Source organism: Schistocerca americana, chromosome 3 (genome assembly GCF_021461395.2).
Source record: "Schistocerca americana isolate TAMUIC-IGC-003095 chromosome 3, iqSchAmer2.1, whole genome shotgun sequence".
Taxonomy (NCBI): domain Eukaryota; kingdom Metazoa; phylum Arthropoda; class Insecta; order Orthoptera; family Acrididae; genus Schistocerca; species Schistocerca americana.
The window spans coordinates 572,594,160-572,610,526 of NC_060121.1; the positions used below are offsets into that span (position 1 = coordinate 572,594,160).

The 16,367-nt window shown below is 42.9% G+C and overlaps 1 protein-coding gene across 1 annotated transcript in view; it reads right to left on the minus strand.

Moving 5' to 3' along the window:
* LOC124606230 (acetylcholinesterase-like) overlaps positions 1 to 16,367 on the minus strand; it is a 176,200-nt gene that overhangs the window by 93,638 nt on the left and 66,195 nt on the right. The window contains exon 4 of the mRNA XM_047138206.1: positions 1,269 to 1,454. Coding sequence (XP_046994162.1) covers positions 1,269 to 1,454 — 186 coding nt within the window. The remainder of the gene's footprint in view (positions 1 to 1,268; positions 1,455 to 16,367) is intronic.

Sequence of the window (16,367 nt, forward strand, 5' to 3'; positions counted from 1 at the left end):
TTATAGTATTTCTGGTTTTTTAATTACTTCATAGTAAATGGTGTTTAAAATATCTTGACGAATTGAGGAAGAACCGAGCCAGATACGTGTACGTTGAGTCACACTTCCACACACAGAACAGCTACATTTGTGCTTTGTTGTTTCGTAGTTTTTATAGTTGCTGGGGACTTAATTAATCAGTTGTGCTAACGGAAATTCCCTTTCACTCTTTGTTGTTATTCTATGCAGTCAGATGGAGTACTAATACTACTCAAATTATTGCATTTTCATTTAAATAATTGAGCCCCCATGCAACAGTAACGCCATAATTCGGTATTCAATGTGTAGTAAGGTATAGTACAGGGTAAATGACTCATTCGTTTTCAGATATCTGTACGTTACAGAGTATTTATTACATGCTCAAATATGATTGATCCATGAATAGAACCGTATTAACACGTTTTATGTGCTCACCAGATGACGTTACGAGAGTAGTGCCTAAAAATAAAGCGACAAAGGCATAAAATAATTTTTGTGTGTTGGAATATGTGAGAGCCGATTCAGAAGGAATTATGGAAAAGAACCGCTATGGAAACAGAGAACTGTGCGTTGGTATCGACGATTTTGGGCCAATGATTGTTGCTCTGAACAGAAAAGTACCGATCGATGAAATACGCCTGATCCAATTGCGGGGTGAAAACTGTACCATCTGCAGTTCACGTAGAAATTAAAACCGAAAGATTATGGATGGCGCATCACTGAGTTGGTGGCAGTGGTGAACGTAATGTGGCTCCGTTCTCTTGGCCCTGTAGGTTTCCTGATCTGACACCTTTCGAATTTTGCCTTTGGTGATACATTACGGACCGTTTCTGTGTACCCCCACTTACAAGAGCAGTGGAACAGCTCAGAGAACGTGCCAACGCCGCTGTGGTGACCATTGACAGGATGTTGCTACGTAAGGTAAGGAACGAATTTGACTAGCGATTGGACGTGTGTCATGTTATTAGAGGGGCGCTTATCGGACGTTTTTAGAGTTCATAATGGACAGATGGCGAGTTTACACTTCTATTCCTGCATCAATCGTAGTTGTACATGTAAGACTTAGTAATATTGAGAGCTTTTGAGACGAATGAATCACTTATAGTAGTGATCTTATGTACACAGCTTTGTAATCGCCATTTAGAAGTACGTTATAAAATAGTTCATGATAAACTACAGAAATTCTCCCAGAGCATCTATAAGAAAAACTTTAATACAAATGGATGAACTCTGTCAGAAGTTTTGCTCACCTGAGGACTGTGGCGAGAGGAAGTGATAACAGGTAGACAGCGCACCGGCGCTATGTCCAAATATTGTGACTTGCTGCGGGTCACCGCCAAAGCGCGCGATGTTCCTGTGTACCCAGGTCAACGCCAGCCTCTGGTCCTTGAGGCCCGCGTTACCAGGGGCGACAGCGTCTCCCGTGCTCAGAAAACCTGCAATTAACCATGGCAACCAGGACATAAGAAGGTGACTAACAACAGAGGCAAGCTACCATGGCACACGTGCACTTAATGACAAATGGAAGTATACTGATCGCAATTATGTTTATTCAGTTTTCATGATGTGTTTGAAAAGCATATGCAGATGTATGATGAAGATATCTTAATTAACCACACAAAAATTACGAAGCAAAACTAATGCGATGCATGCCAAGATAAAAAACGACATTTTAAAATGTGCACGATCCAGATACGTTAAAATGACCACTGCCTGTGTGCAACGTCAACGTGAAATTACTACTCACAGACGGCAGGTGGCATCTCAAGCACTGACGGGTAGTGGGAGGGGGAGGGGGGGGGGTGGGAGGGATGTCGAAAACTGTACACTCGTTGTCGGAAAGCAGAACTGGAGAGATTTATCTGACATTCAAAATAACATGATAGTAGGCCTTCGCGCCAACCTGACTGTGGCGGTTATTAGGCGATTTCGCAAATGTGATACACAAAAGAGGTGAAAAACGAGAAAATACAAAACGGATTCTACTCGTTTCGCAGATAGATGGTTCAAATGGCTCTGAGCACTATGGGACTCAACTGCTAAGGTCATTAGTCCCCTAGAACTTAGAACTAGTTAAACCTAACTAACCTAAGGACATGACAAACATCCATGCCCGAGGCAGGATTCGAACCTGCGACCGTAGCGGTCTTGCGGTTCCAGACTGCAGCGCCTTTAACCGCACGGCCACTTCGGCCGGCCGCAGATAGATGACGCACATGCGTTTTGCTCAATTTGGTCCACTTGACAACTGTGCGTCAGGAGGGCATCTGGCCATACACTTTAATAATGAAATAAAATTTGTCTACTATAGAAAAAATGGACCTTGTACATACGGAAAAGAGAAAGACTGTGGAAAAGAAATTTATCCTTAATATTTTAAGCAAACGCTACTATAAGAAAAAATGTATTTTCCAAATAGAGATACGTTTGTTATTCGTATCATTATTATTGCTAATGCTTAGATTTTTGCTTCGAATATACTAAATATGATCACAGGAACAACAAGTAAAGCACGACTTTTTTTTCTGAAATCGGGTTGGTTTTATTCTGAACTGCAGTACACCACAATATCCTCCACATTTTAGACTACAAAACTCTAATTTTCAACATAATCTCCAATGCAACGGCCTTATGTCACCACCGAGCGAGGTGGCGCAGTGGTTAGCACACTGGACCCTCATTCGGGAGGACGACGGTTCAATCCCGCGTCCGGCCATCCTGATTTAGGTTTTCCGTGATTTCTCTAAATCGTTCCAGACAAATGCCGTGATGGCTCCTTTGAAAGGGCACGGCCGACTTCCTTCCCGTCCTTCCATAATCCGATGAGACCGATGACCTCGCTGTTTGGTCTCTTCCCCCAAACAGCCCAACCCATTATGTCACCATACTGGGAGGGCCTGCACGCTTGCTTGGTACCCCTCTACTGGTCGAAGTCAGAGCCAAGGTGCTGCTGCATCAGTAACCTGTCAGTCATCCACGTACTGCGTCCCACGGAGTGCATTCTTCTTCATTGGGCCAAACAGATGGAAAACGGAAGTGTTAGATCTGGGCTGTAGGGTGGATGTGGGGAAAGAGTTCAATGAAGTTTTGTGAGACACTCTCGAGTGCGCAGACTTCAGGCTTCACGGAGAAGGTGTCCTTTAATGGCATTTTTGTGGCGTAGAAAATGCTGAAGTCATTTCTTCAATTTCCGAGGGTATCGTAATACACTTCAAAGTTGATCGTTGAACCATATCAAACAAATTAGACCCACTGGAGTCCCAAAAGACCGCCGGCACGACTTTAGCGGCTGAGGGTGTGTCTTTGGAATTTTTTCTTCGGAAGACAGGTGTTGTGGCGCCATTCAGAAAGCACCTATGAATGCGATGCTTTGATTTTCTGCCAAAATTAAATCAGTGAGATTTCTCTGGTTGAAACGCGCCTCCGTTATAGACGCCACTTTGAAGATCACATATAGCGGCGCCACCAATCTGAAGTTCGTGAAACTATAGGGGCTGAAACGGAAATATTCCAGGATATCCCACAATAAGTTCTGCATTTTTTTCAATCGAGAGTGGCCAAGACAAAAAATTTGTTGCATCACTTATCGAACGCCTTTCGTACATGCCTACTGCCCCTTCCTCTCAGAGTGGCACAGCACTTTGTAACTGCAACTCGAACTTTGATATTGTGGTTGTGTCACATTGTCAAACATTTGGGGTCCAAATGCTAGTGTTATTCGCCTAGTGATTGGGTTATCTTTGAATTGAATTGCTACAGGCACGAATTCGGTTGTTAGCTTCGACATGATGCGATCATGAGCACACGAAAAGCTTTCCAATACATTATCATAAGAGACTCAATCACTGGTTTGCTATGCAGCTGTACCTCTGTATGCATTAGGAATTTTTTGTATCTTCGCTCCAGTTCACAGGCTTCGTTGCCTATACTATCACTCATCATACAGTACTCTCAGAACAATTATTACCTTCTGGCTTATTTCTTTGTTTCATTTCATTTTGTTTTCCAACAGTAATAACATCGACAACTATTTCGAATCTCTGAATGGTTTGTCGCAGTAATAACTTCGGTACATGGCTAAACAGTGCTCATCATTTACTGTTCTATACAGTAGGAAGTGAGGAGCGCTCTCATTACAGTGAGTCATCATTTAACTTCCAGAATGACAGCAGGCGTATTAGCATTAATTGCGAGGATAGACGCCGCGTAGAGCGGGGAAATTTACACAGGAAGGGCGCTGCAAGTGACAATCGCACCTCGATCAACCTTGTTGTATCACGAGTGGTGACTCATTTATTTCTCTGGAAGAATATAATGAAGCTCCATGACGGCGCTGCATGTCCAGATCCCTAGTATTGGGGCCTAAAGGCTGCTGTTAGCCAAGCGCCAGTAGTTTTACAAACCAGATAACGCCTGGAGCCAGTTTTTAACGATAGCTCAAATCTCATCGGGAAATAGCCATTTGAGAGAATGACATCGTATAAAGAACTACCTCTGCTCCCTCTTCTGTTAAAAAGATAAGCCGAAAGGGTAGGAAAATGAAAACATGAGATATACATTTCTCGATTGACCATAGAATTATATTACACTGTTTGACGATCTAAATGTGGACGACAATAAATTTTTCAACTTTCAAATGTCGAAGTCATTGTTTTACAGACTGCTTGGCTGCATAACAAAAGATAAGTCATACAACTGGAATCAACACAGAACTAAACAAGGAGAGAAATAGGTCCTCGCACTGTAGTGGTTACTATATTTTTCATAATATATCTTCAATAGTGTGCTAAAATTCGGAAAACACTTTCGGACTTTCAATGACCAGTGACAACACAGTAAGCCATTGGTAAATAAGAAACTACTTGGCACATTAAGAATGAGTGCCACACCGAGATTCGAATTCGCGACCTTTGTCTTTTGCTGTACCATCTAAGGTACTCAAGCACGACTCAGGACCCGCCCTCACAGCTCCACTTGCGCCAGTATCTCGTCTCCTACCTTCCAAACTTCACAGAAGCTCTCCTGCGAACCTGCAAGGTTCCTAAACCAGTACACCGATCTCAACCAAACTTAGTACTCACACAGTGATCAGCCAGAACTTTATGACCACCGATCTTCTACCAATATAAACCCATCCAGGCGATACCACCGTCGCCTGGACAAGAGTGACTCTTGTTAAACACAAGCACAGTGCATGTAGTATCAGTAGACTGGGGAGGCCAAGCGATCTACCTGAGGGCAGATTATGATAGCACGACTTGTCGAGTGTTGGAGGAGTGCTGTGGTGAGTGTCTACAACATGTGGCGAAACCTAGGTGAAACCGCGTTCAGATACCGTGGGATTGGGTGGCCACCCTTCATCACAGATGTTGGACGTCGTAGGCTGCGCAAGCTAGTAAAACAGGACAGGCGGCGAAATGTGGCGGAACTGACATCAGACATTGATGCTGGGCAGAGTAAAAGTTTGTCTGAACACACTGTGCACCGAACAATTCTAGCGATGGGCCTCCGCAGCCGACTACCCATACATGTCATGTGTCAATGTTAACACCAAGTCATCGGCAACTATGACTGAAATGAGCACATGACCATTGGCACTGGACGGTGGCGCAGTGGCAGAGTGTTGGATGGTCTGATGAATCCCCATACCTACTTCATCATGCCGATAGGAGTGCGCGAATCCGTCGTCTTCCAGACGAACAGCTCCTTAACATCTGTACTGTGGTACGGAGAGAACCAGGTGGAAGCTCCGTTACGCTCTGGGGAACATTACTTGGGCATCCCTGGTTCCACTTGAGGTGCAAAGCACCGCCAGCCGGGGTGGCCGACCGGTTCTAGGCGCTACAGTCTGGAACCGCGCAACCGCTACGGTCGCAGGTTCGAATCCTGCCTCGGGCATGGATGTGTGTGATGTCCTTAGGTTAGTTAGGTTTAAGTAGTTCTATGTTCTAGGGGACTGATGACCTCAGTAGTTAAGTCCCATAGTGCTCAGAGCCATTTGAACCATTTCCCAAAGCACCATGACGTCCAAGGAGTATCGTACACTTGTTCCAGACTACGTACATCCCTTCATGAAGATCATGTTTCCAGGCGGCAGAGGCATTTTTCAACATAATATGTTGAACGGGTTCAAGGAAAGCAGTGATGGCCTTCCAACTCACCAGACCTGAATACTATCGAACACATCTGGGATGCGATTGAATGTGGCGTCGGAGTTCGTCGCCCCCTCCCCGGAATTTACGGGAATTAGGTCACTTGTGTGTGTGCAGATGTGATGCCAACTCCCTCCTGCGACTTATCAAGGCCTCATTGCTCTTCGCCACGCCGCATCGCCGGTGTTATTCGTGCCAGAGGTGGACATACCGGCTGTGACCTAGATGGACATAGTGTTCTCGCTGATCATTATATACCTTACTGTCAGGCAACTCTCATCGGGTGGGGGGGGGGGGGGGCAAGAGAAAAATACCTACAAAAGGGGAGGCGTGGGTGGGGGGAGTCGTGGTAAAAAAGAAGCGCAGCCCACAACGCATGAATTGTCAGTATTCGAGAATGAGAGCACTCAGCCGACTTGCACCAGACTTTAGACATAATTTCAAAACTTCTCCAAATTTTTCTCCATGACAACCCCTACTAAATGATCAAAGGTAATAAATAAATGACTACTACATTTCCGATGTTCATGCACGAGGCATGACGTTGTAATTTATTACTTCCTTATTACCAACTGTATTCGCGAAACATTTTGCAGACGATATGCACATATACAGGTGAATGTATCTGCAAAATTATATAATTGTTACACGCATATTTAAGAAGATTTGAGGTCATAAACAATGTCACATAATGCATGGCGTTTAAATTTATTACTTCTTTGCCACTAAATCTGTTCGCAATAACTTTTTTTTGGTGAGTCATCGGGCTTGTGACTGCTTGGATGTGGTCCGCCATGAATGCCTCTCCTGTGGCAATCTCTTCATGTCAGAATAGCACTAGCAACTTACATCCTATATTATTTGCTGCAAGTATTCCAATCTCTGTTTTCGACAGTTCCCTCTAGTGCCACGGAAGCTGTTCCGTGATGTCTTAACAGATGTCCTACCACCCTGTCCCTTCTTCTTGTCAGTGTTTTCCATATATTCTTTTCCTCACCGATTCTCCGCAGAACCTCCTCATTCCTTACCGTATCAGTCCTGCTAACTTTCAACGTTCTTTCGCACACCACATCTCAAATGTTTTGATTCTATTCTGCTCCAGTTTTCCCACAGTCCGTATTTCACTGCCACACAATGCTGTTCTCCAAATGTACAAGGGTTGCCCACAAAGTAATGCATCGCATTTTTGTTCTCATCCGAAAACAATGCTACGAATGCGAAACGTTATGCATGTATTATTTGAAGTCTCCTAAGCGAGCGCTCCAAGTTCCTGTCACTTCCAACAGATAGTGTAACTGCAGGACGGTTTCAAATGACATCTGTAGGTGATGTACTTACAAGCAACGTGCCTTCATTGAGTTTCTCACTGCAGAGAAAGAAACTGGGAAGATTGTTCACAAACTCTTGTGCAAACTCCATGGAGCATCTACTGTCGACAGAAGTAAAGTTAGTCGCTGGGCACAGAGGTGAGGACACCAGAAGAGCGCCACGATTTGCTGCGGTCGTGAAGACCATCCACCCTTGCCACACTTGACATGTTGCAGCGAGATGATGTTGTCATTGGCGAGGACAGAAGCACTACGACTCGGCAGTTGGCGCTGCATCTGTCAATGCTGAGGAGGTGATTCACACAATGAAGCCATCAGAACAAGGAATGGTACCGACATGGGATGGACGCCCTTATTTCGCTCTGGAGGAAGGCCACAGAACGGGATGGATATTACGTCGAAAATAGGGTGAGTAGTGTTTTGGTTGGCAGGAGAGCCAACACCGTGTTACTAGAAGGAGGCCGAAAGGCACGCGTTTTAGCTCACGGAGGCTGGCGTGAGGTCTGGAACAGGACAAGGAAATTAGAATTTAGAAAAACGGACGTAGCTGGTGGAATACTTAACTTTAATCCGTTAATGAAGAACGTCGGTCTTGCCGGTACATGATTCACAATATCAATGGTAACTGATAATGGCGCCATGCTAGGTCGTAGCAAATGACGTAGCTGAAGGCTATGTTAAACTATCGTCTCGGCAAATGAGAGCGTATTTTATCAGTGAACCATCGCTAGCAAAGTAGGTTGTACAACTGGGGCGAGTGCTAGGAAGTCTCTTTAGACCTGCCATGTGGCGGCGCTCGGTCTGCAATCACTGACAGTGGCGACACGTGGGTCCGACGTATACTACCGGACCGCGGCCGATTTAAAGGCTACCACCTAGCAAGTGTGGTGTCTGGCGGTGACACCACAAGTAGATAAAACACCATTCTTTCCTGTTTGTAATTCTCATTACGTTCAATAAAGAATTGTTGAGGGAAGAAAATGCAGTGCATTACTTTCTGGGCAACCCTCGTATATTCTCAGAAATTTCTTGCTGAAATTAAAGCGTATATTTGATACTAGTAGCCTTCTCTTGGCCACGAATGCTCTTTTTGTCAATGGTAGTCTGCATTTTGTACCCTCCTTGCCCCTTCTGTCATGGGTTACTTTGCTGCTTTGGGGTCGGCCCGAGTGGCCGAGCGGTTCTAGGCGCTTCAGTCTGGTAACGCGCGACCGCTACGGTCGCAGGTTCGAATCCTGCCTCGGGCATGTATGTGTATGATGTCCTTAGGTTAGTTAGGTTTAAGTAGTTCTAAGTTCTAGGGGACTGATGACCTCAGAAGTTAAGTCCCATAGTGCCCAGAGCCATTTGAACCATTTGCTGGCTAGGTAACACAATTCTATAATTTCATCCACTCGTGACTGTCAGTCCTGATGTTTTCTCGCTTTTCTCATTTCTGCTACTTCTCAGTACTTTCATCTTTCTTCGATTTACTCTAAATCCATATTCTTTACTCTTTAGAGTGTTCATCCATTCAGCAGACCATACAATTTTTCTTCACTTTTCCTCAGGATAGCAATGTCAACAGCGAATCGTATCATTGATATCCTTCCACAATAAATTTTTGTTTCCACTCTGGAACGTTTCTTGTATTACCGTCATTGCTTCTTCGTCACATTGATTAAATAGAAGAGGCGAAAGTCTACATCCATGTCGCACACCCTTTTTAATCCGAGCACTTCGTTCTTGGTCTCGGACTCTTATTTTTCCCTCTTGACACTTGTACATATTGTATATTACCCGTCTTTCCCTATAGCTTACCCCAATTTTTCCCATAATTACGAACACTTTGCACCATTTGACACTGCCGAGTGCTTTTTCCAGGTCGACAAATTCTATGAATGTGCCTTGATTCTTCGTTAGTCACGCTCCCATTATCACCTGCACCCACAGAACTGACTCCCTAGTGCCCTTACTTTTCCTAAAATAAACCTAAGCGTCGTCTGATACATCCTCAATTTTCTTTTCCATTCCCCTTTATATTAGTCTTATCAGCAATTTGGATGCATAGTCTGTTAAGCTGACTGTGCGATAATCATCGGAATTTTGTGGATGATGACTTTCGAAAAGTCAGATGTTATGTCGCTAGACATACATTAAACTCACTAACGCGAGTAGGCATTTTGTTGCAACTTCAACAAATAATTTTATAAATTTTAATGGAATGTTGTCAGTCTCTTCTGCCTTAATCGATCTTAAGTCTTTCAAAGTTCTTTTAAATTCTTATTATACTTCTGCATCCGTTATCTTTTGTATATGGATTCATGCCTCTTCTTCTATTCCGTAGTAAGACAAGTCTTCCCCTCGTAGAGGCCTTCAACGTATGTTTCACGGAGCTATTTCACCTTAACTTTCCTGCGCTTCCTATTTATTTCATTCCTAAGTGACTTGAATTTCCCTGAACATTTTTGTACTTCCTTCTTTTGTGAATGATCTGAATTATTTATTCTGTTACCCATGGTTTCTTAGCAACTACGTTCTTTGTACCTATGCTTTCCTATCAAACATTTGTGACTGCTGTTTTTAGAAATTTCCATTCTTCTTCAACTGAGCTATTCCTTATCGCCGTATCTATAGCCTCAGAGAACTTCAAGCGTATTTTTTCGTTGATAAGTACTTCCGTATCCAACTTCATTCTGCATTGCACTTGCTAACTAGTCTCGTAAATTTCCACCTACTCTTCATTACTATTAAATTGTGATCTGGTTCTATATGTACTCTCGGGTACGCCCTACAATCTAGTAACTGATTTCGGAGACTCTCCCTTACCATAATGTAATGTAACTAAAATCTCCCGTATCTTCCGACCTGTTCCAAGTAAATTTCCTCCTCTTGTAATTCTTAAACAGAGTACTCGCTATTACTAGCCGAAATTTACTGCAGAACTCAATTAGCGTTTCTCCTCTCTCATTTCTAGTACCAGGCCCATATTCCTCCGTAACATTTGTTCTACTCTTTCCCCCACAGTCGCATTCCAGTCCTCCAAATCTACTAGATTTTCATCTCCCGTTTCGTACTGTGTTACCATTTCAATATCTTCTTGAAATTCTCTATCTCCTCATATTGAGCTTGCAATGTCAGCATATCTATCTGAACTATCGCTGTGGGTGTTGGTTTTCTATAGATTTTGATAAGAACGACCCTTTCAGTGAACTGCTCACATAACTCACTCTCTATCCTACCTTTCTATTCATAACGAATCCTACTCCTGTTATATCATTTTCTGCTGCTGCTGATATTACCCTATACTCATTTGACCAGACATCCTTGTGTTTCAATGTCACTTCACTGACTCGCCAGTACATGAACACTGCGCTTTAGCGTTTACTGTTTCATATCTTCATGCTTCCCTATCACGTTTAAACTTCCACGTATGCCGCTGGATGCACCTGCAATATTACATAATTGTACGAAACATAGTTCATAGAGCATGGCGTTATAAGCATTAAGCAGAAGGCCAGATGTTGCGTGGGAGAGGTGTAGACGCAGAGTTGTAAATTAATACCTGGGCAACGCTGGGTTTCTTCGTTAATTTACTTATATATGAGGAAAAAGTAAGCATGCATATGCTAACACTCTCACTGAAAACGAAGTTTATATTTGTCTGTGATAGGCATCCGACGGATAACATGTTACCAGATGCTTTAGCAGATGTGTTCTGTACTTACTGTACATGGAAACGGTTTATTACAAAGGGCGTTGACTAAGTAAAGCAACACATTTTTTTGTCGGCCAATTTAGGTTAAAAAATAGGGAATTTGTTGTGGGACATTCTCGAATATCACCGCTTCAGCCACTATAATTTCATGAAGTTTCGATAGTGGCGGTGCTATGCGTTGCCTTCAAAATGCTGTCTGTAACGGAGGCGCATTCCAAGCAGAGAGCTTCTTTTTGTGGAAAAACAAAGCATCACAGATATTTATAGGTGCTTGAAGAGTGTCTATTAACTCCTGCCGGTGAACACGAGCACAGTGAGTCGTTGGGTGAGGCCTCTTTCAGCAGTGCAACGAGGTCGCGTAAATCTGTTCGACCTCCCTCGTACCGGCCGGCTGCACACGGCACTGACTCCTGTAATATTGGAACGTACGGAAAATATTACTCGAGGTGGTCGATGGATTACAGTCAAACACCTCGCTGCATAACTGGACATCCCTATTGCCACTGCTGACGCTCTCGTTCCACCAGCTGGGGTATTAAAAGATGTATGCCCACTGGGTTCCTCGCCGCCGAATAGAAGACCATAAAGAACAATGAAGGACAATCTGTGTGGAATTGCCGTTGAGTTGCGACGCTGATCGTGATAACTTTTTGTCGAACATCGTCACATGCGATGATAAATGGGTTCATCACTTCCAACAGGAAACAAAGCAGCAATCCACGGAGTGGCACCACACCAACTTACCTTCGAAGAAAAAGTTCGAAGCGGTCCCCTTAGCCGGTAAAAGTCATGACCATGGTATTTTGTGACTCAGAAGGGATTATTGTATTTGAAGTCCTCCCTCATGGTGAAATGATCAGATCTGAAGTGTACTGCGAAACCCTCAGGAAATTGAAGAAACGACTCCAGCGTGTTCGTCGTCACAAAAATCCAAACGCACTACTACTTCTCCATGAAATGCAAGGCCTCACACAAGTCTGCCCACCCAAGGGGAGCTCTCAAACTTTCATTGGTTTGGTCTGCCTCATCCACCTTACAGCCTGATGTAAGACATTATTGATGTAGCAAGACATTGGGTGCGACGTCGACCAATAGAGTGGCACCATGCGGCCGTACAGGCCCTCCCAGCAACGTGGCGTAAGGCCGTCGTGGTGGAGAATAAGATGAAAAGTAGAGTTTTGTAGCCAAAAGAATGGAGAATAATACGATGGATTGGAATCCTGGATAAAAATAACATGCATCCCGAAAAAAAAAAAACCTTATGTTTCAATACTTATTGAATGGCTCTCGTAATTTCCCTCCCAACTCGATCTACGTAATTTGGTGTTTCCATATTTGCTCAGTTTTTAAAGAAATAACAGCAATACACACGTTGTGCCCTGTATTGTAAGAAAGAGTTATTGAACAAGTGTGAGGCAGAGACATTGTGCTCGGATGATATATTGTACGCGCGTGCAGGTCCATCGAGGGGAAGTGAGGCCACTAGTCGCCACAGCTGATAAGCTCCATATACCGCAATGCGTCTTGAAGGCCTTGGGCGGCTCCAAGTGAACAGAACGATGGGCGGGCCCGACAGCCAGTGGATCAATGGCGACGCCCTTTATCGTTGGTTAATATGTTTACGCATCTAAACGTAAGACAAAACGCAAAGAACCCACTGGCAGTCAGAGATACCACTCGTGACGTCAGGAATGGGCCACTAGTGCCTTCAGCTAATAGCGGTTTCGCAGCTCTGCTTCCACCGTCAACAGGAGACAGATATATGGACCGCAGCTGGGTTCGGCTGCTGTAAATAGTGCGAGCTGTGACATGCGGGTGACAGGTGTTCGGCTGAAAAGACTGAAAGTAGAGCTCCACCATGGATCTAAATGTCAGGTGTAATAACAACAAGTTCGGTTTTCTGTACGATCAAGCTGGACAGAGAATCTCAAAAATCGAAATGTTCCCACGTCATAGATAGGCTTGAGCGACAATGGACGTAGCGTGATTACAGTTTTGTATCGAATACCGTCCACGTAAAATAGACATTGAAACTATCCGTGGGATCGTACTAAATTGCAACGAAAAAGAGAGTCACGTCTCGTACTGGAGATATCTAAAAAGTTACTGTAGGCCACGCCGAGTTGGGTATGAGCAGTAAATTACCTTTCGAAATTTCTGGAGACCCTATGGCAAGAGCCTTAGTAACTTATTGGACGACCCACAATTAACAAAATCAATGTTTACAAAACACGAGTTCCTTCAGTATGCCGAATAGTGTGAGAGTTATCAAAATTGATCTACGGAAAGACACAACATCATATCCTCCTCACTCCTTATGTGGAAATTATGCTAGATCCAAATTTAATTTCTCCCTAGCTCTGAGAATAAACTAAACATCATGCGCCCCACTGTAGCATACACTTTACGCAATGTTCATCAAATGTTTTCGTTCCTGCTTACTCACAGAAGGTGGCAGCATTTGTTTGAAAAATAAAACAGTTTTTCCCATGATCAGCACGCCTTTGCTTAATAGAATTAATTCCTGTTTCCTTTCAGTACTTTTGTAATATAATGGGTTTAGAAAAATCTGTAATCCGCTAATATACGCTACTCAACCGAATGAGTGATCGTTCATTTCCTCAGAACAACACAATGACATATGTTTTCGATGTAGCATTGGATCTATATTCGACAACGATTTATGTAAGTTTATGTCCTACAGAGTTGGCCTTTATTTCCATTCTCAATATGGTACTGAAGATTATATGAAATATCCGAATTGTTCCCTAAATTTTTTTGGATGATTTTTCGTTTGCTATAGGGATGGTTGCCTTTTTCGTGTTTTATCTAAGGGATCACCATTTAACGATATAGTTATGTTGAGCTTTTCCCTTACATTTTTAGCTTTCCTCTTCCTTTTTTAGGTTTCCTCTTACATTAATTGTGTTTTAATTGTCATTTTAAGAACAACTGTCCATTTTCACGCTATCGTAAAAGATTTGAGTTAGCGTGGTGGTAAGAATGACCGAGTATGCTGGAAGAAAGCTCTCTGATGTTACTTACATGTTTCACAGTGGTGAAGGGTACTCCTGACTGTGTTGTCTGTGCAGCAGTCATTCGTGGCCACGTGTGCATTTAGAGGGTTAAATACGCCTATGTAGGAAGTATAAGTACAATGGCAAATAATCAAGAAAAAGTGAATATTTCAAGTGAAACCACTAAAGATTGTGACCTGGAGAGCGGGGCCAAAATGAAGTTACGTAAATCTCCCATCATAAGAGGATTGGAACTTGAAAAGGTACCATGTCCAAATAACACATTTATCAAGAGAAACAAAAGACAGTTGTTTCTCTTTGTAAAAATTGGGAATGTATTCTAACTCAGATATATGCTACAACCGCATCAGTGCTAAAAAACGAGAAAAATTTCAAAATGAGCAATTTATTAACAAGTTCAAAACGACATTCCTGGAATTTGACTCGTTCTATGTGCCAGTACATAAGTTTTTGTTTCAAGTGCCGTTAATACAGAGCGATTACGATTTTTCGTGACGATACACGTAAAGAAATACAGAGGCAATATTTTGACTTGTACAGCTGTAATCAACCACAAAAATTTCTCGCAGCTTTTGAATGTATTACAAGAGAATGACAAACCTAAATTCAAGAAAAAGAAATATCAGTATCAACCTCTGCTCCATACACACGGTGGTCATCCAGCTGTTATCCGCAGGCCGCATAAGGCCCGAACGAAGTATTCTTGCGGCCCGAGGTTCTCAGCCATATTTCATAATAGTCTGTAGCACTAACAGCCAAATACAAAAATCTCAACTAACCTTAAGAACTTCTTAAGAGTGTACTTTTCATGTTCAGTAACAAAAAATTCCTGAACTCATTGGGAGAAATGGCAAAAAACGACTATTCGCGCTCGTGTGTAGAATGTATCAGTGTGGCGAAATTCCATCTGACTTCCAGAAAAATTCATTCACACAGTTCCGAAGAGAGTTGAGAGTGTGTTAAATTACGATCAGTTTAGCTTTAGGATAGGCAGAGAGGCAATTCTGACGTAGCAGTTGATAATGGAAGCAAGACTAAAGAAAATAAAGGAACTTCATAGGAATTGTCGACCTGGAAAAATCGTTCGACAGCGTAAAATAGTGCAAGATGTTCGAAATTCTGAGAAAAGTAGTGGCGAGCTGGTAATATACAATAGGTACAAGAGCCAGAGGGAATAGTAACAATGGACAACCAAGAACGAAGTACTCGAATTTAAAAGGGTATACGACAGGGACGTAGTCTTTCCACCCTGCTGTTCAATCTGCAATCTGTACTTCCAGGAAGCAATGATGAAAATAAAAGAAAGGTTCAGGTGTGGAATCAAAATTCAACGTGAAAGGATGTCAATGATACGATTCGCTTTGGCATGTCCTGAGTGAAAATGAAAAAGATTTAGAGGATCTGCTGAATGGGAGAACAATCTAAGGAGTACAGAATATGGACTGAGAGTAATTCCAAGAAAGACGAAAGTAATGAGAAATAGCTGAAATGAGAATAGCGAGAGACTTAGCATTACGATTGATGGTCAGGAAGTAGATGCAGTTTAACAATTCTGCTACCTAGGTTGTAAAATAACCAATGACCGACGGAGGAAGGAGAATATCAGTTGCCGAATAGCATTGGTGAAAAGGGCGTTCCTGACCAAGAGAAGTCTACTAGTATCAAATATAGGTCTTGATTTAAGGAAGAAATTTCTGAGAATGTACGTCTGGAAGACAGAATTGTAAGAGAATGAAACACGGACTGTGGGAAAACTAGAACAGAAGCATCTGAGATGTGGTGCTACAGACGAATGTTGAAAATTAGGTGGACTTATAAGGTAAGGAATGAGGAGGTTCTGCACAGATTTGGAGAGGAGAGGAATTTATGGAAAACTCTGACAAGGCGAAGGGACATGATGATAGGACATCTGTTAAGACATCAGGGAATAATTTCCATGGTACTAAAGGGAGCTGTAGATGGAAAAAGCTGTAGAGGAAGACAGAGATAGTAATACATCTAGCAAGGAATTGAGGACGTACACTACTGGCCATTAAAATTGCTACACCAAGAGGATGACGCTCTAAAGCGCGAAATTTAACCGACGGGAAGAAGATGCTGTGATATGTAAAAGATTAGCTTCTCAGAGCATTCA